The sequence below is a fragment of the Lathamus discolor genome, chromosome 6, assembly GCF_037157495.1.
Source record: "Lathamus discolor isolate bLatDis1 chromosome 6, bLatDis1.hap1, whole genome shotgun sequence".
NCBI classification, from domain to species: Eukaryota; Metazoa; Chordata; class Aves; order Psittaciformes; family Psittacidae; genus Lathamus; species Lathamus discolor.
The window spans coordinates 52,870,167-52,893,664 of record NC_088889.1 but is presented as its reverse complement, the minus strand read 5'-3'; the positions used below and the strand labels follow the sequence as shown (position 1 = coordinate 52,893,664).

The 23,498-nt window shown below is 42.2% G+C and overlaps 1 protein-coding gene across 1 annotated transcript in view; it reads left to right on the top strand.

Annotated features, from left to right (window-relative positions):
* Positions 1 to 5,394: 5,394 nt before the first annotated feature.
* The window catches only part of MOB2 (MOB kinase activator 2), a 117,407-nt gene continuing 99,303 nt past the window's right edge, over positions 5,395 to 23,498 (top strand). The window contains exon 1 of the mRNA XM_065682733.1: positions 5,395 to 5,568. Coding sequence (XP_065538805.1) covers positions 5,552 to 5,568 — 17 coding nt within the window. The 5' untranslated portion in view covers positions 5,395 to 5,551. The remainder of the gene's footprint in view (positions 5,569 to 23,498) is intronic.

Sequence of the window (23,498 nt, the reverse complement as noted above, 5' to 3'; positions counted from 1 at the left end):
TACACTCGGGGAAGAGCTTATCAGTAAGGAAAAGCAGCAACAACAGGGCTGGTGTGTGTCTCCTACTTCCCCGTTCCAAGGGGCTACTCAAATTGGCTAGTGCTCATCACACAAAATGAGAGCATGGGTTTGGTTTCAGCCTATCCACAATGATACAGCATCCCCAGCACTGGGACAAACGGAAACCCACACTCATCTGGATTACAGAGCTCTCTGACACATACTTGTCAGCCCAGCATACTGATCCCACAAGTGGTCATAGGTGGTTTCCTGAGCTTCCCAGCTGAAATTAAAACTCTCTTGGCTACTATTCAATTCACTTTAACATAATTTTTGTATCCTCCACTTGGAAGAATAGAGAAAAGCACCTATTTTTTAGCACTCCTAAGCACTGAAGATTTTTGAGCATTTACACATCGTCTCCCACAAGGCTTTTGATGCAGAGGGATTTTCCAGCTGGAAGACGAGGTGTGAGGCAGGCATTGCTCAGTAATACCTAATTAGTTGGGGAAAAAAATAAAACCCAGTCACCACCAGTCTCGTGCTTTAACATCCACTCATAAGTTGTTGTCTAAAAGAGGAAATGCCTAATACTTCTATTCTTCTGTGACTGGGGGAGAGAGACTGAACTTTGTTCAACATCCATGGCAATGCAGACCCCCAAGGACAGAGCTTTCAGCCCTCCTCCTCAAAGCTTCAGCCCTCTCTCAGACATCTGCATACAAGTCATATTTCCCAGCTAGTTCTGGAACCAAAATTCCATTTATTTTTTGTTTCCCATTCTGGTCCTCGGCAGGATTGTCTTGCTGCAAGGCTATATCTAAAACGTCTTACTATTACTGGCAGCGATCAATATTTATAACCACTCACAGTGTTTATTTATAAAAAAAAATCAAATGTTCCAACCAAGAAGAGATGCTGTTATTAATATCCAGCATGATTAACAATCGCATTCAGAGTTGCAGAGAGGCCCACACAGTCAGACTCAGGCACTTTGCTTTTTCTAATGGCTCGGCAGGAATTTGAACTGTAATATGTTTCATGCACAGGGACAAAGATGTTTTGTCTCAGGGAAGGAGTAGGTGGATGTTTTTGACTTAAAGAGCCAGTGCCACATTCAGAACTCCACAAATGGACCATTTTGATCCCAAGCCCATCAGTCTGCCACGTCTTCCCAGTGAAGGCGTATCTCCCCTTGTTGCTGAAGACCCAGATCTGAGCAGCAGATTTGCAGCTTGCTGAAAAACGTTACACTCTCTACGTGTCAGGGCAGCCATCACCTGCTCTGCTTCTCTGCCACCCACTGGAAGTACCTCAGCCAGGCAAATGGGTTCACATCTCTACCTATTGAGGCTTCTCAGCTGCCCAGGGTAAGATGTTTCCTCAAATCAAGAGAAGGAAAACTCATACAGCCCTGAGCAATGCTTTCTTTTCTCCTTCGCCTGTTCCTTCAGCGCTACCGCAGCCACTTAGGGAGAGAAGAGGGAACATGCAAAGCTGTTGTCAAGGTATCAGATATGAGGCTGCTCAGCCCCACATCAAATATTAGGTGGGGAGGGAGGGACAGGTGTTTCTGATGCAATAAGCTGGTAAGGGAGCAAAGTTCATTCCCACTCCTCAACGCTCTGTGTTGCACTTTTCCTGCCACGGGAGGTAATGGCAATAAAATCAGAGGCAGTAAAAGGACAGAGCTGAAGAGAGACAGGTACCTTGATTACTTCCTGATAGCCATTTGTCCTCTGTAGCACTGCTTTATTACCAGATGGGCAAAGCAAGCCAACTGAAAAGCGAATATGAAAATCAGCTATATATGACAGACGCTGTCTGCGCTGCTATCAAACATCCTGTTTTCCACAAATCTGGTCATGACAACCATAGGAGGGAAAAATAAGGAAAGAAACCTTCAAGCTTGCTACTCCAAGGCAGTTCTCAGCCAGCACTGAGCCAGTCTCAGGACTGCAGTGTCTCTCTTGAGGGGTTACGGGATTTAGCAGAGCCCCCTGATAGACTGGGACAGCACTCAGGTCCATGCTATCCTGTACCTTGGCTTTCATGCTGAGCTCTGCAGAGCTTTACACAACCGCCAAATCTTCATGCAAGAGGTTTGTCTGCCCTTACTCCTGTTGTCTGGTCTGTATGAGATCCCCCTCAGCCTCCCTTCAGTTCCCAAAAGGCTCTGGTGCTTCTGAGGAACACCTGGGAACAAAGCCACGCGATGCCTGAAGCCCAGGAGGAGCAGGGTGTGCACTTTTTTCAGGGTCCTCTTGTGCCAGTGAGGCCAGGGGATACAGGTGATAGAACAAGGAGGAGAGGAGCAAGTGAATGCAATTTTCCTTGCAATGCACCACAGGCCAAAAGCCTTACAGTCCAGATCCTGCAATCCCACAGGACGCACCACAGCCATTCTTCCCATCCTGGCAATAATCATAGAACCATAGAACAGTTACGGTTGGACAGGACCTTAGGATCATCTAGTTTCAACCCCCTGCCATGGGCAGGGACACCTCACACTAAACCATCCCACCCAAGGCTCTGTCCAACCTGGCCTTGAACACCTCCAGGGATGGAGCACTCACAACCTCCCTGGGCAACCCATTCCAGTGCCTCACCACCCTAGCAGGAAAGAATTTCCTCCTTGTATCCAATCTAAACTTCCCCTGTTTAAGTTTCAACCCATTACCCCTTGTCCTACCCCTTGTCCTGTCACTACAGTCCCTAATGAAGAGTCCCTCCCCAGCATCCCTATAGGCCCCCTTCAGATACTGGAAGGCTGCTATGAGGTCTCCACGCAGCCTTCTCTTGTCCAGGCTGAACAGCCCCAACTTTCTCAGCCTGTCTTCATACAGGAGGTGCTCCAGTCCCCTGATCATCCTCATGGCCCTCCTTTGGACTTGTTCCAACAGCTCCATGTCCTTTTTATGTTGAGGACACCAGAACTGCACACAATACTCCAGGTGAGGTCTCACGAGAGCAGAGCAGAGGGGCATTTTAAATCCGGTTAGACACAAGTAAGATGTGGGATAGTAATCTAGGGAAAAGTCTGTGCAAAACCCTCCAATGTCAAACATTATAAACCTCCACAATCCTCTGTGCTTCTTACCACATCTGTATGCCAAGGACCGTCTCTTGTTAAACACCTTATATTCATGTCCCACAGGGTCTGCAGGTCCGTGGCCCTGAACAAGGAGCACCTTTTCTTTATGTGTGTGCACAGGGCTTAGCACAAAAGAGCCCCACAGCCTGCCAGGCTTGCTATGGTCAAACAAATAACAGCTGTTATGCATTTTTTAGAGGGTTTAGAAACAACCACTGGAGGCTCTTGGATTGGTACATCCTTTGCTCTCTAGAGCTGCTCACAGACAGACCTGATGGAACAGGGAATGCCTGGTCTGCCAGAAGGACCTCTGGGGTTTCCAGTGGCTGAGGGGAAGCAGTAGATGCAGTGTCAGATTGACAATGGAAAAAAACTATAAAATAGCCACCTTAGGTGAGATACAGATAAATGCCTTCTGGAAGGTCTGATACAAAAGATTAATGAAACAGACATTCGTTGTCTTTCTTTTGCACCAGTAGTTCTGCTAGTGCTAGTTGTCATACATTTTCCTTGATGCAATCAGGAGGAAAACAGCTAATGTGACATGACAAACTCATTGTATCAGAAGTCATCTCTGCTTTAAAACGTGTGTCATATGACTAAACACCCTACTCCTGGTACAATGCATCCCACAGTAAAATTGGATGGCGTTCATCCTCAAATGCCCTGCTAAAAACACTCCTAACAAAGGCCAACAAGAAAACATAATTCAAATGAGGGACATCTGTTCTCAAATGTTTGCAGATAATGACTGGATCAAGTGTGTGCATAAAGGATAATTATTTTCTGCAGATGGTTTGATCTGGTACTTTAAACATTGCAAAAAATCCTCGTTCCAGCCACTCAGTAAAGTATGTGGGTTTTGCTGCAAGGGACATCTTTCCTATCCCATGCTACGTTTTCTAAACACAAAAATGACTAAAACTATAAAGTGTAGGTGTTATACTTGAACAGAGACTACACTCATTTTCAAGTTCTGTTCTTACATTTCTTATATTACACTGCCGGATACCCAATTAATCCTCAGTGTGAGATTTTGTTAGAGAAGAATGGCAGAATAAAGCAGTTACGTGGTGTGCAAAGGGATCCCCAGCCAACTTCGGAGGGAAGGTCTGCTCAAAGATGATGGTGCAGTACGGTTTTTAATACAATTCTACCACCTTTTCTCAAGACAGAGGGATACAAAACAACCATGACCAAGACACATTCTTATTAAATCAACCCCATGACCCTCCTTTGCAGTGCATTACTAGCCCCAGGATGACGCTGCTTGGTTGGAACTCTCATTGGTGTCAGTTTGATGGCTGGGGACCAACTCTTCCTATATGACTGGGGCCATGGGTGGGTGCCTGTGGCATGGGGGGCTCTAGGGACCCCCAGACCTATAGCACCACGGGGCTGGGAGGGTCCTTTGTGCCTCCAGCACAGCAGGGGGGATCCAGAGGCTTCAACAGCCTCTGAAAGACACCATTCAGAAAGCCGGTGGCTGCAGGGTGTCCAATGAAGTAACTGTCACTCTCCCTTAACACAAAGAGCTTTTAATTAATACGTATGCCCGGAGCATGAAATCACCCCCAGCAGACCTGCCTCTGTGGACATCTCCACCTAAGCAGGTGCTGCTGATCCAGGGGGCGAAATCAGTGGGCATCCGTCTCACACAGCCCTTGGAAAAGCTGCACCTCAATGATTTGCATGGAAAGGGTTTCTCCTCTTCAAAATCTGGGACCATTTACACTTGAAAGAGGTGCGGTGTCAGACTGTCTGTGGGTGTGGGCAGGTACTTCCTGCTGGTTTTGTGGAGCTTATTAATTTTTAAATCAGAGGAACTAAGAAAGGAGAGGGTTTGAGTCTCAGAGGAGACTGGAGCACAAGGTGCAGCAGCAGCAGCAGGAAGGACGAGGCAGGCGGAGGAGGCAGCCAGCCTGTGTCCCACCTCCAAGGCTCTGGGGCTCTCTCAGGATGCAGAAGGGATGAGCACAGCGCTCTCCACACGGGAATGGGTCAGTGCCTGGCGGCGCTGTGGGACCTCCAAGCTTTCCTCACCCTCTCGGTGCCTCAGCCCCGAGGAAGCCGCCTGGGGAAGCCCCTCGCCCCTCACCCCTCACCCCCGGGACCCTCTGGCCGCAAGCGCGTTCACGGCAGCTCCCGGACTACATTTCCCAGCGTGCTCCGGGAGGCAGCGGGAGGCGGGGCGAGGAGGGGGCCGCTTCCGGGTTGGCGCCTGGCGGCCGCCAGCACCGTGTGTTTACTTCCGGCCGCCCCAGTGCGCGAGTGTCAGGCTGAGGAGGGGACCCGGCGGCGGCCCCGCCCGCAGCCGGAGCCGGGCAGCGCGGCGGGGAGCGAGCGGCCCGGAGCCCGGCCCCTGCGCCCGCGGCGGCGGCGGTGGTGAGCCCATGAGCGGGCGGTGAGCGGCGAGTCGGCGGCCGCGGGAGCTTCCCGGCGCGGCGGGACCCAGCCATGGACTGGCTCATGGGGTGAGTGGGGCCGCCCTCCTCCGCGGGGGACGTGCCCCCGCCGGAGCGGCCCCGGCCTGGGCTGGCTTCCCCGCTCCCGGGCAGCCCGGAGCCGTGGGGCGAGCCGGTGGGGGAGCGCGGGGCGCCCGCGGCGCGGAGCGGGGAGGCGCCGGCCGGCTGTCGGGAGCGGGACGCCCCGCGGGCGGCGCAAATGACTAATCAGTTCTTGCGGTGGGGGTGACAGAAGGCGGCGGGGTGTGCGGGCACAGCGGGGGCAGCGCCCGGGGAGGCGGCTGGAGCCGAGCTGCGCTGGGTGCAGCCGGCCGCGCCTGCGGCAAGGAAGAGGTGCGGAGGAGCCCGCGCCTCGTCCCAAGCGGTCGCCCTCTGAAAAAGTAACTTTGGTCCCTTTTTCGAGGGGTTAAGGAGGAGAGGCGTTGCAGGTGCTTCCCACCAGTACCGTGTGGGAATAATCCCTCTGCGACAGAACATCACTTTAAACCGAAAGGCTTGCCAAGGTTTAAATGGCTTTCTGTGGAGAGGAGGAAGAGGCCTCGGCAGAGATTAAAGCCAAATCAGAGGCACGCCAGGGGGCTTGGATAGCCTGGGATTAATAGTGCTAATTATGTGGAGGCAGAAGGTAGCAAGCGCTTTGCTGCTGGTTTTAGGTCTGAAAACCTCAGTGCAGGAGAGGGAGATGCAGTTGATGGGAGTGACCTGATATGCTACCAGTATCCCGAGCAAGATAACTCGGTTCCTTCTTGCGTGAATTGTGCTGGCGACCTGCACTCAGGTGAACTGTGAATAATTATGCTTCAAAATCGCATGAGCAGTGGGTTTATGCTTCAGCAAAACTAGTAGAGCAGCGATAACTTGCTGCCCTTCTTTACGGTAGTCTAGTTTGGTTCCTGAATGGGATCTTTACCGTCTAAGTTGCCTCCTAGAATACAAGATAAACCATTTTGTCACAGATGCTAGATGTGATGTATTAGAAAGATCACTTGTGTTTGTTGCCTTTTGTCTGTAGCTGAACTGTTTGCTGGTGAAAATATGGCATGTTACTTATCTTCAAACTAGATGTGGCCAACACTTGAGCTGCTGTTAATACCAGTTATGTTTTACTGGAAGTTTGATTCCTCACTGTGATGGAGTGAATGCTCAGTAGCTGATGAGTGCGTTTTCCTCCAGCAAGCTGAGCAGTAGAAGTGCAGTATTTGTGGCATGTGAAGGGGTCTGTATGCCATGTACTGCAACACTTGTGCCTTGTAAGTCAAAGGGCTGCACTCTATTATTACTTGATCTTAAATGAGAAGCTTGTTTTGGTAGGCTTCATGATGGCCACAAAGCACAGGTGGTCTGCTTTATTTACTTTGTAAAAGTAAAAGGTGATGTGTCAGAAAATGCCGCTGTATTTACAAAAGTTGCTACTCATGCAAGATGCTTGTATGACTCAAAATGCCTCATGTACACAGTTGTACTTATTTTGTGAGAATTATGCTGTAAAGCAGAATAGAATCAAGGTATAGTTCAGTCGAACTCTTAGTATGTTAACGTGCCAGTTTCTCTCATGAAAATATTTTGTCCTTTTTGAAGTTGCTATGAAAAAAATTGGCATTTGCTCTATACTTTTTTTACCTGGGGTGGGTGGAAGGGTTCATGGAAAAGACATGCCTGTTTTCCCCATTGTAATGGGAATGGATCTTGAGTCACTTGTGTGTTACTCACTTCTTCTCAGCTATTTCCTGATACATTTCTCTCCTGACCAAGCCCAGTATTGTCCCACTGATGCTCTTAATGTTTTCTCCTTTAAGACTTTGCTAGTTACATTTGTGTGAACTTAGCGAGGGTTGAGGCAGGAAGGGAGAGCATTGATATTTTAAAGGGAGAAGGGAGTAGAAGGCCTGAGAGACCCTTTCTTAGGTCCCTAACTCAGGATGGCTGTTGTTGGCAACTGTGTGTCTAAATAAAAATGTCCTTCTTGCTGTTTGAGAAAGAAACTAAGAACATTAGCCTGCTAGGGCAGAAGTCTGGCTAATGTCACTTGCTCGGCCTTGTGAAAACTTCAGCTGTTTGGGTCTTTTGTATGAGAATGGAAGGGCTGCAGGAAAGCCTGCTGAAACAGCAGGGAAACGGATCACTCACAGTAACCCATCAGGTTGTGTTGATCTCAGTGGCTCTGCAGAGCAAACTGTACTGGTCTGCTTCTTGGTGTTGTCACTTTCTCCTAAGCGTCGCTGCTAATACTGTGATGTTTCTTATTCCTAACTCCTTTGGTAATGTGCTGGTTTGCAGTTCCAGCTTTCCATGTACTTTGTATACCCTTCTTGTATGTCTCATGTTCTTTCTTAATGTTTTGCGGAGAGAAACACTGGTTTAGCATCCTATTACTGAGAAATTAACCTTCAAGTGGGTGTTTAAATTAGGCAGCAGTAACAGTTACTTCTGTTCTAGATTTCTACCCTTCAACCTCGTGTCGCATTTATCCAATAGACGATTTATTGTGAGATCTGCTTTATTCCTTGCTGGTCCTACCCTTCAATTCTGGTCTCTTGGAAAGTGGGGGAAGGGTAAATTCTAATCACACCACGCAGGGCAGCAGCTCAAGTGTCTCTGATCGCCTCAGAGTGCTTAATATACAGAAAATGGAAGCTGAAGCTTATAAACAATAATAAATTTATTATGGATTAACAAATGGCCATAGGCTTATGTGGTCACACAGCAAAAACTTCTCTGGGTGCAGCCTTCTGTTCAGCCAAGTGCTTCAAAGTCCAGACAAGTCCTAGGGGAGAAAGCTGAAGGGAAAAAAACAAAACAAACCCAAAGAAAGGAGCTGCTGACATATTACAGTGTGCAGTTTAGCACCAGAATAAACCTGAAGTCTTTTCTGTGGTCAGACAGTTAAGCCCTTCTACTGAACGTATCCTTAATACAGATATTGGTGAAAGACTATGGTTTCTGCAGTGCATGCTTGCCATTCAAACAAACAAACAAAAACCCCAACAAAACAACAAAAAGCCCACCAAACCCAAATTAGTCTGAGCTTTTTTTTTGTTGTGCGTAGAATATATTTTCAGTGCAGTTTTGACTAGAGATCAGTGTTGCTTAATTGCTTTGCTCACCAACATCTAATGGAGATCTATATTATCCTCTCTGGAAAAGATTCTAGGCTTTCGTGTTACAAATAGTATTGATCTGCTTTTGAAGTTCAAAGTAGCAACAAAGATGGGGATTGTTCCTTCAGTTATGAAACTTGCTTTTTAATCTGTTTTAAAATTCATCATTAAAAAGAAGTAAAACATATTAGTGGTACTAGTAAACTTGACACAGTGTCAGTTACTTTTAGTCTTCGGCTGTGATGTCTGATGCTGCAATGCATTTTTTTCATAATAGAAGAGGACTGTGAACTGTAGCCTTTTTTGTGAACTGTTACGTAAAAAGGTAAGAGAGAAACCAAGTATTTTACTAATAATTACCTGTTAACCACAAAACATTATTTGAGGCTACATCTGTACCATAGTAATATTTTAGCCGGTTAACAGACTGTGCTGATTGAAACTAAGAAAACTGCAACAGTTTAACATAGCTGTGGTGACAAAACAACTCGGTAGATGCACCTTAAACTGGGGAAAAAAACCCCGCAACCATACCTCTGCAGAAATGAGCTGGAGAGCTTTGTATAGGCTACTTGAAAAGCCTTCAGCATGTAGACCAGACCAGAGGGTCTTAGGAAATAGGTGGGGAGGGGGAAAGATCTTCCATTTTTTTTCATTGTTTCAATAAACTAACGGCATTCCCTCTCGACTGCTACTTGAATGCCTCCAAGGACAAGAAAAACTCTGCATCCTCAAGAAGTGAAATGCTACCTCTAAAATCTTCAATGAAGAGGTGATCCTGCCCCTCTGCTCTGCTCTTGTGAGACCTCACTTGGAGTCCTGTGTACACTCCTGGTGTCCCCAACATGAAAAGGACATGGAACTGTTGGAACAAGTCCAGAGAGGGGCCACGAGGATGATCAGGGGACTGGAGCGCCTCCCGTATGAAGACAGGCTGAGGAAGTTGGGGCTGTTCAGCCTGGAGAAGAGAAGGCTGTGTGGAGACCTTATAGCAGCCTTCCCATATCTGCAGGGGGGCTATAGGGATGCTGGGGAGGGACTCTTCATTAGGGACTGTAGTGACAGGACAAGGGGTAATGGGTTAAAATTTAAACAGGGGAAGTTTAGATTGTATAGAAGGAAGAAGTTCTTTACCGTGAAGGTGGTGAGGCACTGGAATGGGTTGCCCAGGGAAGTTGTGAACGCTCCATCCCTGGTGGTGTTCAGGGGCAGGTTGGACGAAGCCTTGGGTGGCATGGTTTAGTGTGACTAGACTTTTTTTTTCCCTGAGGGAAGACTGCTTGTTAAAAACTTAGATACAAAACGTCTGTTGTGTAATAAAACTTTTTTCTCATGGAAAGCAAGATGTCTAGGTCTTGTGCAGGGATTTTTGACAGTAAGAACTAAGTTGTGGTAGCATGCTAACTTTACGAAAGTGTGTTATCTCCCTGCCTTTTTACAGATTCACAGCTTCTTCTCCCTGAGAGTGGAAATGGAATAAAAGAGAAAGGGCTGCCTGCAGTAGGGATTCCTCCTGTCTTTAGTTTTTAAGTTGTTGGTCTTGCTTGCCATACTGTCATATCACTCAATTATCTGTCTTTTTCATATGTTGTCCTGGTGACTTGGAAAGGAGGGCTAAAAATGATTGAAGGTTATCCTTTTCTCATATCCCACATCTTCAGCTTCAAGGACAATTAGAAAAGCAATGGGCTAGAAAAATCAGGAAAACACAGATGGCAGATGCAGGAAAGTCCTGGTCAGAACATTTGTGCCGGAAGATGGAACAGACAGGTGTGGTCTACTCCGGTGTTCTGTCATCTGCAAGATAGAGGAAGGGGCTACAGCTGTAAACTGAAGAATGTCTAACCCAGTATAACAGCCTTCTCACTTGCAAACTTTACTTTTAGTGTCAGTGAATGCATGGTAAGTACCAGGTATATACACTGACTTGCGTAGTCATCATCTGACCAGGACAGGTAGCTGGACAGTATGTTTCATTAAGGCAGCACGGTAACTGTGCACATTCAGTCTTTCCTAATATATGCTATACAGAAGATTTTTAATGAGTGGTGCAAGAGAAATTCTCAAGGAATGCACGTTGCTAGGTTTGGCTAGTACAGAATGCCTATGTGTCATGCATTTGTTTTATTTACTTATAAATGTCCTTTGTAAATGACTTTTACAAATTTTATTACTTAAAATAAAGCTAGCAGGTTTTCCACGTGTTTTGGATGTAGGATTTTGCCACATTATCCTCGCAGTGGTTTTGAAGAAAGTAAAATATCCTGCTGATTGTTGTCGTCTATTCTGCATTTATGGAAGTTTCTAAGAAATATCTTCATAAGGCCTCAAGACACTGTCCAGTTAAAGAAACACTATGGTGAAATATGAGTAATATTGCTATGCAGAGAAGTTCTAGTCTTGAGCTGGAAAAGCTAAGGACTTGATGTGAAAAAAAAAAACCACACAAGTGTTCTAGTTCTGAGTCAGTAAAAATACAATATACTGTTTTTTTCAGCTGTTAGACTAAATCTTGGTTGCTTTTGAACAGGATGCATTATCATAAAATCATAGAACATCTCAAATTGGAAGGGACCCATAGGGACCATCAAGGTCATTAATTGTAAGGAGTGCATCATGTAGTGGGAACAGTTAGAAATCGTGCAGCGTACTTAGCTGTCAGGTTGGCTGGTGCGTAATACAGTTGAACCACAAAGAGTACTGTTGTCTTTGCCTAGCGGGCCTTTATGTAAAAAGGTAGCTAATGATTTTTATTCTAGGTACAGTTTGAAACTTCCTAATTATAGCAAATATTTCTATAAATAGGAAGAAGGGAAGAGCATTAGAAGTTTGTCAGCTCCTGTAACCGTAAGGAGTGTTTTCCCCTGTCTTCCCTTTAGTCATCTTAAGTGAAGAAAGTCTCCTGCCTTTAGAAGGCAGTCTCCCCCCTAGAAACTCTGCTGCAGTTTCTCACCTTTCACATGTAACATGGTGCGTATATTCTGTTTTTTAATTGAGCTCACAACAGGTGTTTCCTTTGCTTTACATTCCCTGCACATTGTTGGCTTCACAGGCTCTTTTCCCTACTTTGTGGAAGCTGAAAATAACCAGTAAAACAGACATGTCCAGTCCCATTGGGCAGGAAATATTCATGTGTTCCTTATTTACTTCTATTTATAGGTGTAACATTATCTTTGGGGTCCCAGTTTATTCTCCACATATAAATCTAGGTCTGTGAGTCACTTGCACTCAGTTCACTGCTTACTTAGGAGACTTCTGTATTATATCATTATATCATATACGTGTCATACATGAGCACTGTACCTCTGCTAAACCAGAAGTCAGCTGTGAAAACAACTCGTATAACATATTCTGCAGGTGAAAGAATATCTCCATTAAATATTAACTTGCAATATTCATTAGTATAGTAGTGGAAAGGTGCTGTTAGTTTGAAACATGAGTTTCCAGGGCTATCATAGTTTTAGAAAAGGAGCTGGGACTGGATGAGAGCAATTTAAACTTACGGGGCATGTTGTTCCCTCATGTCTCTGGTTCTGAAAGTGTTCAGTTACATTACTGGGATTGTCACTGTTAAGGCTTTTCTGCTGTAGTGCAAAACAAATCACAAAAAATTGTAGGGCCTTGCTCCTTAAAGTGTCCTGGTAAAGTTAATTATTGATTTCTTGGAGAAAAGGCCAAATAAATCTTGCATTTTGAAACCTGTGTTACTTTAGCAAACCACAGAACTTGTATCTGTTAGGCAGTTATTTTCATTTGGTCATTACAGTGCATGTGAATACTGGCTTGTTCTTATGGGCGCATTCCTTTTCCAACAGGGATTTTATTGCAGGACAAGAAGAGTAGATCAGTCTTGAGGTCCCTAGAGTAAAATGAACTTAACTTTCATTAGAAGGAGTTGAGTGTTCTAAAAGGTAGCAATACTCCTTCCTTGCATCTCTCTGCATGTTACCCTCTTCTTTGTGCTAGCATCAGTATTCAGGAAGGTTGATAGGTTAAGATGTTCATCTGACTGAAAACTCTTTTTTTCCTTTGCTAAGGTTACTTTTCAGCTAAATGAGTTCCTGCAGCCTGCTTGTGTAGCTACATGAATAATGTTGATAGCGCTATGGAGCTGGTGAGAATGTAAAGCTTAAGGAGCACTCTTTTTGGCGGCAGCAAGGACTTGAAACGAATGTATTCATGTACTAATGTGATTATTTGTGGTAATTACTCTGCAAATAATTAACAATTTTTTGATGATGTATCCTCCTGTCTGAATTGTTTGGAAGAACTGCAGAATGTCTGAAAACAGAGGATGCTATGATAAGACTGGTATCTTGGAGCAGGTAATGGCCTCAGAGCACTGGCACAGTTGCTGTCCTACTGTTACATTCAGTTTATGTCTAAACTATAAATATACTCATAGTGAAGTGGATATATTGTAACTCAGAATTTATAATTTGCTCTAAATCATGTTTCATCTACCTGAGAAAAGTGCTGGCTCGGTCATGGTGTGAATGTGAAGAAGGTAGGTGGTAGTTTGAGTGCCTGGCTGAACTCAGCAGTCTCATTCAAGAGAGTTTTCGGGAAGCTTGGTTCACGCATGGTGGCCTACATAGCTTTACCATATTTCACTGGCAGTTTCCATCTGTTACATCTACTGGATGTGGGCCCAGAGCAAGTATACTTGAAAGAGTAAAATTAATAAGAGACTGCAAATTTTAGATAGCTGTGTATACAAGTTTGGACTCGGTGTTGTCGGATCTGCATAATCTGCAGTCGTTGCTGACCTATTAAACATCTTTAATGTGGGTTTCTGCTAGTGGAATACTACTGAAGTAAAATTGTGCATAATTTTTAACCCATGTTTAGCCTTCTACAATCAATGCTAAGGTTATGAAACTTGCTAGGTTAAGTTTTTTAATGCCTGCCATGGCAATTTTTCCATTCCTATTATTTTGCAATTAAAAAAAAAAAAAAAAAAAGACTTGGTCCTTCACTGTACTGAGCTTTATAATGGATACATGTGATCTAAAAAATACCATTTTTGCAATCATGTTGTTTATAATATCACTGGTGACTGTTGTATCTTAAGAACTCTTGCTTCATGACCTTGTTCCAGCACTTCAAACAATTGCACTCTGGGAGCTTCCCTGCTCCTGAGACAGTGTGCAGTAATTTAAAATAATCTAATTTTGCAGTTAGAATGATGAGTATAACTGTAAATGGCTGAACAGCAGTACCAGACCTTTATCATTTGGAGGGGAAGTAATGGTAGCTTCGTGTGTTTAGTTTTATTCTGCCAGCCAAGAGAAACTGGTCAGGGTGCAAGTTCTTCATACAATCCTCAAAGCTCTCTTTCTAACTGTGGAAAAAGACCACTGAACACACACATTCAAAACCAAACCAACCCCAAAACAAACCCGCAACCAAACAACAACAGAAAAGCAAACCAAACAAACAACCCTCCCACCCTCCCCAAAAAAACATTGCAGAACAACCAGAAAAAACTCCCAGAATTTAGAAGCAGTTGTCAAGGCCCTGAAGAATGTCAGAAACTAAACTGGAATCAAGACAGGAATGACTGTCATAGATTAAATTCCTTCTTACTCCGAACATTCAGAGAGTAAATCCAGTAAGCTAGAATGCAAGCATGCAGAAAACTGTACTTTTAAATGGTTCACATCTGGTAACTCAAGCTCTTCAGAATATAGCTGCATGCTTTTTTTTTTTTTTTCCTCTCCTTTTTTCCCCTGTTGAGGTTGGAAAGGTGTTCACTGAAGACATTTATCAGTGTTCAGGGGCTGGATCCCTGCTGACCCTTCTCTACACTGAAATGTGTTAATAGTTGGGACTTTCACCTGAGAAGTCTCCTAGTATTTATACATAAAGCACAGAATTTGTGTGAAGCGGGTTACATAGAGGTGACCTTGAGGCTTTAGCCGCTTCATTTTACAACCTTAATGTGCCTTCAGCCTAGAATTTCCTAATTTGAGAACTTTATTTTGTATGATTCATCATAAAACAGCAAGGAGTGTTCAGGAAAGGCTTTCTTCCTTACAGTGTACCTTAACTGGTTATGCAAAACTGGGTAGAGATGTGTTTTCTACACCAAGGTTTTTTGTGTAAACCTTGTGTTTACACAAAGTTTTTTATTTTGTGGATGGGCTCAGGTTACAGAGTTAACTCTGTGGTTTCAAGTTTGAGTCAGGTGTGATAAATGACAGCTTTCTTTTCAGTTAGGCTTCTCTGATGATATGCAGGTGTTGCTGGAACTCCAGTCTGTAGTCTTCACAATTGTCATGTCTAACAAAGTGTTAGTGTGTGACTGCTTTCCATCAGATATAAAAAGAGCCAGATTTTTAGTGACGGCTAATAACTTTTATTAGACCGACAGATGTACTTGGGGAAGGAAAGAAAAGCTTCTGGGCATATTGTATCTCTTGTTTATATTAATACACTGTCTTGAACAAAACCATGTCAGTACTACGGCTCCATGTCAACTGGATAAATTTCACCTGCTGATGTAGCAGGGGGCTGGTACCCTTTAAAGTTAGAGCTCACCAGCCTACATTCAAAAAGCCACAGACACTGGTCCTGTCATTTAAGGTTATCTGAATCTCTGACAGGAAAGGGATAAGGTTAGAAATGAGAGTATTTGCCTGTTTTGGTCTAGGCTGTCCAAATCCCCAGATGTACCTAGTTCCCTCCAGTGTCATCTTATTTTGTTCTGTGAGCCAGCCTTTCTTGTTTGATCTGTAATTTCTGGTTGGGCCACATGTGCTGTTGGGGCGCATGTGCTAACCTGCAGTTCTGACATACTTACACCTCTTGCCTCTGTCTCCTTTTTATTGTAACCAGATAGTGCCATTTTTTTGAAACAGGTGATTTTTGAATTTGGACATGAAATAGCAAAGGGGATACTTCAGCCTAATGTCTATAGATTTTGTTTTGTTTGGTTGCTTTTTCAGTTCTAGTCTTAATCTTGTAAGGTAGAGAGTCTTCTCGATGCCCCTCTGCTGCTTGATTTTTCGGGCATTAAGGAGTACTCTGTCTTCTGCACAGTATTCCTTGATGAGCATCTAGCAGCAGTTGTTCTTATTCGGTCCTTCCTTTACTTGATTATTGCGGTACTGTTGGTTATGAGTAATTTTTGAAGGCTAACCTGAATTTTTTTATTTTGGATGTGTTTAGTAATGTTTCTTATTAGGCATATGATAGGCTTTTACCTTATGGTCTGGCACAGCACAGCTTTTAGCTTTGCGTTACGGGTGCTAATCAGAATGCTGAATATGATGATTTGTATTCTTACAACCCGGTGTCTGTATTGAGGGTGTCTCTTTTTGCCCCACCCTTCTCAATATGAAGGTACTGGCCTGAGTCACTTGAGCTTGTTGAGGCTTGAGCTGGTGGAGTAAAGTGCTCTAAAAACTCATCTGTGAAAGGGGAGATTCTGTGTTAATGCTTTTAATGCACAGCTAGGAATTTGCCTATAAACTTGCAGCTAATGTGGTTGGCTTACTTTTCAAAGTGTGGCCTCCTGTTTTCACACAATACTGTAAGGCATATAGTGTAAGTTGTCTGTTTATTTGTTTGTTTGTTTTAAAGTGTTTCTGTGTGTTTTCCAGGCTTGTTTCAGGCAGGATATACCAGTCATCCACTGAAATGTAGGTAGCTATTGCTATATGTGGTATAACTTTCCAGGTCAGCAAAATATTATTTGCATGTTCACTGACTTGCATTTTCTCATTCTTGTTAATAGAATCAATGCTTTTGTTTAAATCAAGTTCATCTTGGTTTTAGGTAGAGTGAAAACTTCCGAGGTTGACTGGTTGGGAATACTTGAAATCAGTCACCTTTTTAATGAAAACATGTTTTCTGCAGTTCATAAAACACATGCAGTATAATTATGCAGGACCTTGCAGGACAAAATCACTCGCTGGTTGTCTCCCCCTTTCCCCCCCACCCCCCCTTTTTTTTTTTTTTTCAGTAGAAATGTATGGAGTACTTTTTCTAAGTAAATAAAACAAGAAATACTCTTGCTTGGTAGATCCATTAAATTCCCATGTTGAAACATTTTATTCTGAAACGTGGGCTCTTCTTTTTTTCTGTTTTCTAGTTGGCAAAAATTTCTTGAGAAGGAAGTGACTTTTATTATAAAGACAGACTCATTTCAGCACATTGGTTCTACTTGTTTAGGGTGTGTTTGCTATCTGCAAACACAGAATTTCTGAGCAAAGCCAAAAATGTAAAATGAAAGGGTGTTAAATATTTCTGTGGGCATCATGAATTAAGCTACCATGGAGATTGCTTAATTTCTGAATGGCGGCTTCCATCAAGGTTTTAATATGTTTTAACAGATACAGTTCATATCCACTCCTTTAACTTAATTTGACTTGCTGTGTAGAAAAGTGTTCTTGCAATGCCAAAACAGTAAAAATTTTTGGGGACAGGTGAGGAGAGCAAACCTGAGAGTGCATGAGAGAGACCACCAGGCTGATGGTCCCCGTTGTTGTGAACAGCCATTGCTGTTTGAGTCAGCAGACAGAATTTGAGCAGAGAAGAATCAAATACAGGAATAAAGATGGTGCTTATATGTGTAATAAGATTTTGCTAGCTCATACACCATCATTTCCTGTCTGGGTATAATAAGGGAATAATTATTTTCCATTATTACTAAGGCCTTGATATTTTTATAAAACAGCACACAGTAGTATCCTAGCACAGCAGTAGAATTGCTGTTTATAATTGAACTGTAGCTGTCAAAACAAATGCCAAAGAACTTGAATCTGGGAAATTCCAGTACGTGCTTGACCTAAAGGAGTAATTTACTGTTCATCCAGATAAATGTCTGTGGCATAGTTTATCACATGCATGTTTTGCAAATAGATGTCTGCAACATGTTACCCACATATCACAGTACACCCTGTTGCTGTCTCTTACGACTTTTCAGTTGCCTGTGGCTGCAGACATTACTGCTGAACTATAATCCCTAGGCCAATAGTCTCGTATCATGGTTTGCTTGTGGCATTTTCTTCTACTTGTGGACTTAGCAGACTTTTTCTTATAATAGATGTGGATGTGGTTTGATTTGGTCTGTGACTTCACAGACGAAGGTTCTAGTCATAGTTATGCCCAAAATGAGTGTGTGCAGTTTGATGATACCACAAGTCAGACCAAATGATACTACTGATCAGTCTCGAGGGCTAAGATGGAGAAACACTGATGCCTCCTGAATGATGTGAGATTTGAACTTGGGAGGACCTCACTACCAGATCAGTGCACCCTTCGTGGATTACAAAGTACTCTAGTGGGAAAGAGCATTTGCTTTCTGGAGGGCATGATTTGATAGTGTGATGGAAAATTAAATGCGATTGGGCTGAGACATGAAACTTTGAGCAAAATTGCATCCTCTGCCATTTCCTTTGAAACCAGAGTTTAGTAACTGCACCATATATGCTGCTGGTATTATGTCAGTCAAATACTCCAGAAGTCATACTAGACATCTGTTAAATAAGCTATGAAAAAGTACATGAGGCTTGGAGGGGGTCAAAGGCTGTTGTGTAGGGGGAGCCAGACTGCACATGCAAACCTAATCCACCCAGCGCGTTTTGTCCTCAGGAAAGTGAAATGCAAAGGTGTACTTTTCCCCTTTTCCTTTTAATTCTGTGATCCGCTATACTAAATTTTATACTTTTGAAAAATAGCACACAAAGCTTTGCTAGCTAGATGGAAGGAGATTTAATTTCACCTGTTTGGTATTGCTGACCAAACAACGAAGTAGTTCTGGTCTGTATTACCTAAAATAAGAGGGATAATGCATCGTAGCTTTGGTATGTTTTGGATGAAAATACCACGTCATTCTAAAAGGATGTTGCCAAGATGAAGTTTCCTGGAGTCTAAGCAAAATTGTCTCTGCCCTTATCCTTTTGTTAGTATATGCGCAAGTGTATGGGCTTTTTACATGGAGTAATAGAAGGCAGAACCAAACAGCTGTGGGAACAACTATTCCAAATTGGACCCGTGTTCCCACTGAAAGTAATAATGTGGCTGCTCACAGGAACTATCCTCATGGCTTGTTTCCCTAAGATCCCTGGAGATGAGTGATGTGGGTGGAGTGCACAGGACATGAATTAAAAATATTGTGAGATAAACCTGTCAAAAATTAGTCTAATCTCTCAAGGAAGACGGTGGTTATCATATAGCCATGGGCTACTCATTAACCCAGGGTTCCTAAACCAAATATTGTTCTAGAGTGACAGCCACCTACGAACATGAAACTGGTAATTACTTTTAATCTCATTTTGGATTTACTTCTTTGCACCATTTTTCTAGTGTAGTAGTAAAATGACAATGTGAGTATGACAGCAGGCACTGACTCAGACCTTCAAAGGATGACTTCTTCAATATGCTCGTTACAAAATCAAATCCAGAAGAACTTCAGATTAACTAAGCTTCAATAAATACTCGTTCTGCTTCATCATGTGAAAAAGCAACAGCAAGTTCAAAAAGGGGAGGAGAATAAGGCAAAAGTGGGTTTAAAGACAACTGATTTGCCAGCATGCTTTTAGAATAAAGAACAATGTTGGCATCTTGTGTAGCAGTAGAAGGCTAGAATACTAATATGTAGGAGAATTTTTGTATGCAGCTCATAGTTGAGCTATGTGGTTTAAGTTGTCTGATTCACTAAGGTGTAAATAATTCAGTTCTGTAAAAATTAACCATGTTAGCAAGAATACTAACTAGGATAATACTGATTTTCAGTTCATGCATAAAAGCCAACCAGTCAGAGCCAGGAAGAAATTTCTCCTGGGATATGGTGTTGGGCAGTTAGCTGCATTTCCAGAGATCTGTGGAGTCTTCTGAATCACTTCAGAGTTGGTCATTGTCAGAAAAGGAATATTAGGGTTGGTAGGCTGTTGTTTTGCGTGATGCATGGTCCTGTGATACAAAGGTAGATATCCGACCACATTTACATAACAGGACAGTAAAGCTCAATCTTTTCTTCTGTTCACAGATACCTCCCCTTTCAACGTACAGGAAGTTGAAATGCTTCATAAAAATCTGATTGTTATAGAGGGACAAAAATATATCTCCCTTCTAAAATAACTTTTGTAACATTGATTTCCAGTATCTGTTTCTTCTTGCAAAAGTAGTAACTGTATTAGTTGGTGATTTGACTTTAAGTTTAGAAAACTTTAAGAAGTACTACTGGAATGCTTTTTCTTCTGTTTTTTTAAGTCAGGGCTATTTGTGCATTTGCACTTCCATGGTGCGTCTTACAGAAAGATTAAGAAATTGGTATCTTTTCCTCCTTGTTTTACATTAATACTTTTTGGACTAAGGTCAACTTTTCAGACTTGGTATTAAGTCAGCTGTCTTATTATCATATTTCATTTTGTACTTGTTTTGAGGTCCTGAATTACAGCATGTGGTTCTTAAGCATGATGAAGTCACTGGTTTTCTGGTATTTACTGTTCCCTGTTGTTGAGATGACACCTTTGGGACTGTGACTGTCTTTCAACTTATCATTTATCATTGTAGTAACTGTTAATGATATTGCTAATGCAATAATAATGAGGGAAAAAGAATTGGTTCTGGAAGATTTGAAATTCTGTGGAATTAAAGTATCCCAGGATGTTAATACCGAATCATGACTGTGCGCTTCCTTTATTATTAGTTTTCTAAAGGTGAAAATCCACCACCTTTTATATATATAAATAAAATTTTTTTGTGGGTTTTTTTTATTTATTCTTAGTTTCTTCCCCAGAAAGAAATTTGGAAACAAGACCACATGGTTACATATATGAGTTGTGTTATTGATCTACTGTTGTTTTTCTAATCTGTATTACTTATGTTTTTATTATAGCTCTTTCTCAAAGACAAGTATCTACTTGAATCCTGGATGTGTTTTTGGGGATGCCAGATGGTACATTGGCCTTGGTCTTCTTGAACCTGCAGTGCTTCCTGAACAATTTGAATACTTAAAATTTGCATACTCCTCTTGGCTATTCTGCGCTGAAGCTTCTGAAGTTTTATTAAATTTTGTCACAGTCTGAAGGGTTTTCAGTTTATGGTAATACTTTGGGGTTTTTTTGTTTGGTTTGTTTTTGGTTTTTTAGAGTTCCAGTATAATGTTATGTTTAAGCACAGTTCACTAATTATAATCCTTCAGTAGGAATTACTTTAGCAACTGGAAATATGAAACAAAAAGATCATGGATTGAAGGTGCTTTCTCTAAATGTAATTGGCACTTAACATCATGTAAGTGCTAAAGTGAATTTTGTCTCCCCCGAAATGCTAATAGTGAGGATCCTTGATAGAAAAGAATGATTAGGTTTTTTTGTCTCATTAGGTGAGTGCTTTCCTTGTTGGTGCTTTTATTTTGTTTGCTTGCATATGCACAAGAGAGATCTCAGCATGTAAGCTAAATAATCTTTGTATTTTTAAAGTGTTATGGTTAGTAACATGCGAAGTTAATAATCCTAGCTTTATTTTATTTCTGTATATAAGTACAGGAGAAAAGTCTTAATCAGGAGACGTATAAATAGTATGTAAGTATGAAGGTGAAGAAAATACAGTTCTGTTGGGGGACTGCCAGAAGTAGTATATAACCAAGCCAGTTCAAACAGCTGATCGGTTGAAATGCTACCTCTGATTTGTTGGTATCACGATGAGAATAAATCAGGTTTGTGTAGTGACTGAAATGACCTTTTTATTTTCTTTGTAACTGTTCTCACTTTAGGACTTTGAAAAACCGGTGCTTTTCTCTGGCATCATTCTTCAGTAGGTTTTAAATCAAACTGTTGCAACAACATTGTGTACTTGTTATTGTCCATGTAGATTTTATGAGAATTTGTATTTGTGTAGTGCTCAACATTTGGGTCTCGTACCTCAGCTCTTCCTGGTGAGATTCTGTTTCCTTAAAATATAGTAGAACTTGACTCATTCAGATATTGCATTCTCCAGAATCTCTTGGTGAATATTAACTGTTTTATCATCTAAATTATGATCTCATCATATGCCAAAGGAGCAAATGAGGCTGTAGCAGCTGTTACAAGCCTTTATTATGAAAAGTTGCGCAGATTTTAAGTGCTATCTTGAGTTTGCCCTTTTTCCTATAGAAGGTGTGCCTTTTACCAAAACAAGTAAATAAATAAGTTGCTAATAAATTCTTTGGTGAATTTTGAAAATAGTACTCATATGGGATTGGAAAGGAAATTAAGGGAAGTTAAAAATGCAGTTCCTGCTTCCTCAGATGCACTGTGGCTGCAGCATGCTTGTAACCTTCATGATAGACTTCATTATGATACATCTTGTAGGAAAAAAAAAAAAAGCTGCCTGCATTTTTAGCATGGCTGTGTCAAAACAGGAGATTCTCTTTTTATAGTGCAGAACTATTGCTTTCTATTGCTTCAGTTTCTCCCTCCGGTATGTTTTCTGAGGACAGCGTTTTTCATGCTATGCCTTGCGACGTGAAAAACCGAGCTGATGTGTGCATCAACTAGGAATGATGCATGAACTATGAATGTTTCTGTAGAGCGATTATCTTTAGAAAAACCCAACAAGTAATGATATTGGAATTCTATCCTGATCCATATTAGACTACAGCTGTGAGTGTTCTCAGTGTTTTGGGTGCTACAGTAAATAAATTTGTGTTTTAAAATTCAAACGATTGTCCATATACCACAGTAGCCATTGCTTGTTATAATTCTCAGTTCTGTACTGATGAGGGAGATATTTTTACCCAGTATTTGACAAGTGAATACAAATTTCCTTTGTGAGTGTCATTGTCATAGCTTCTTTGTCATAGCCTGATACTATGAGAACAAAAGAAAGCTAGAGACCCTAGTGAGAATGTTAGAGAGGGATTAACAGAGCCTTGTAGCTATGGAGTTAAGCTGGGCTTCTGTTTTCACTGCCAGTGACATCTTGATTTATGCATACTGGAGATGTTTTTAAACACAGAAGCAATAGGAAATGAGGCAGTTTGCTTCTAGCCTCTGTTTCCTGCAGGGCTTCTTGGCTTTGCCTTCCTGTTAGACAAGAGCATTCAGAACATAATCTTGGTGTTTTGTCCTCTTATTTCTGTTTGTTTGTTTTGCTGGTTATGTAAAGCTCTGGGCTTGAACCTGATCTCCCCTTGCCCGTGTCTTCCTTGAAGACGTAAGTTGGGAATGTGCATGCAAAAAATCTCTTGTGTGCATCCTGTTTTCAAATTGTGTTATTTCCTTCAGTCTTGCGTTCCTACTGAGAATGTGGCTTGAAGGAGGATGTCTTGTGCTTGCATCTGACAAAGTTGGTCAGTGCTAAAAATAGAAGCGCGTATGTTCATAAATGCTTTTAAAGTTGAACAACTAGCAAGGTTGTTTTAACTAATGGATGAATTTATTGCTTTTTTTTAGCAGTATTTTGTGGTGATACAGACATCTAAGTACTCTAAATTGTGGTCTATTGTATAAGTTTTCTCAGGGTGTGTAGTAAAAGAAAGTCGTTTGGTAGCAGTTTGAATATTCACACTGTCATTATGGAACAGTGTAACCGCAGATGAACTTGCACGAATACTGAAAGCAGCAGCCTGGAACAAAAATATAGACTTCTCTCTACCTACTGTTTTATTTATTTCGAATGTGCAGAATGCTGAGGTAAGCAAGCCTGCAAAGTTGAGACCGGTTGGCTGTAATGTAAGCGTTAACTACTGTGAAAACATGTCGTCTTATGTTACCAAGCACTTCTGAGTGGCTTCTCACTGACCACTTGCTAAAAGGTGACTGAATTTGCAATTCTTAAGAGTTTAACAGCCTATTCCTGCCGTGCTAAAATACTTCTGAGGATTTCAGCATATGCTCACTAGAAATACAT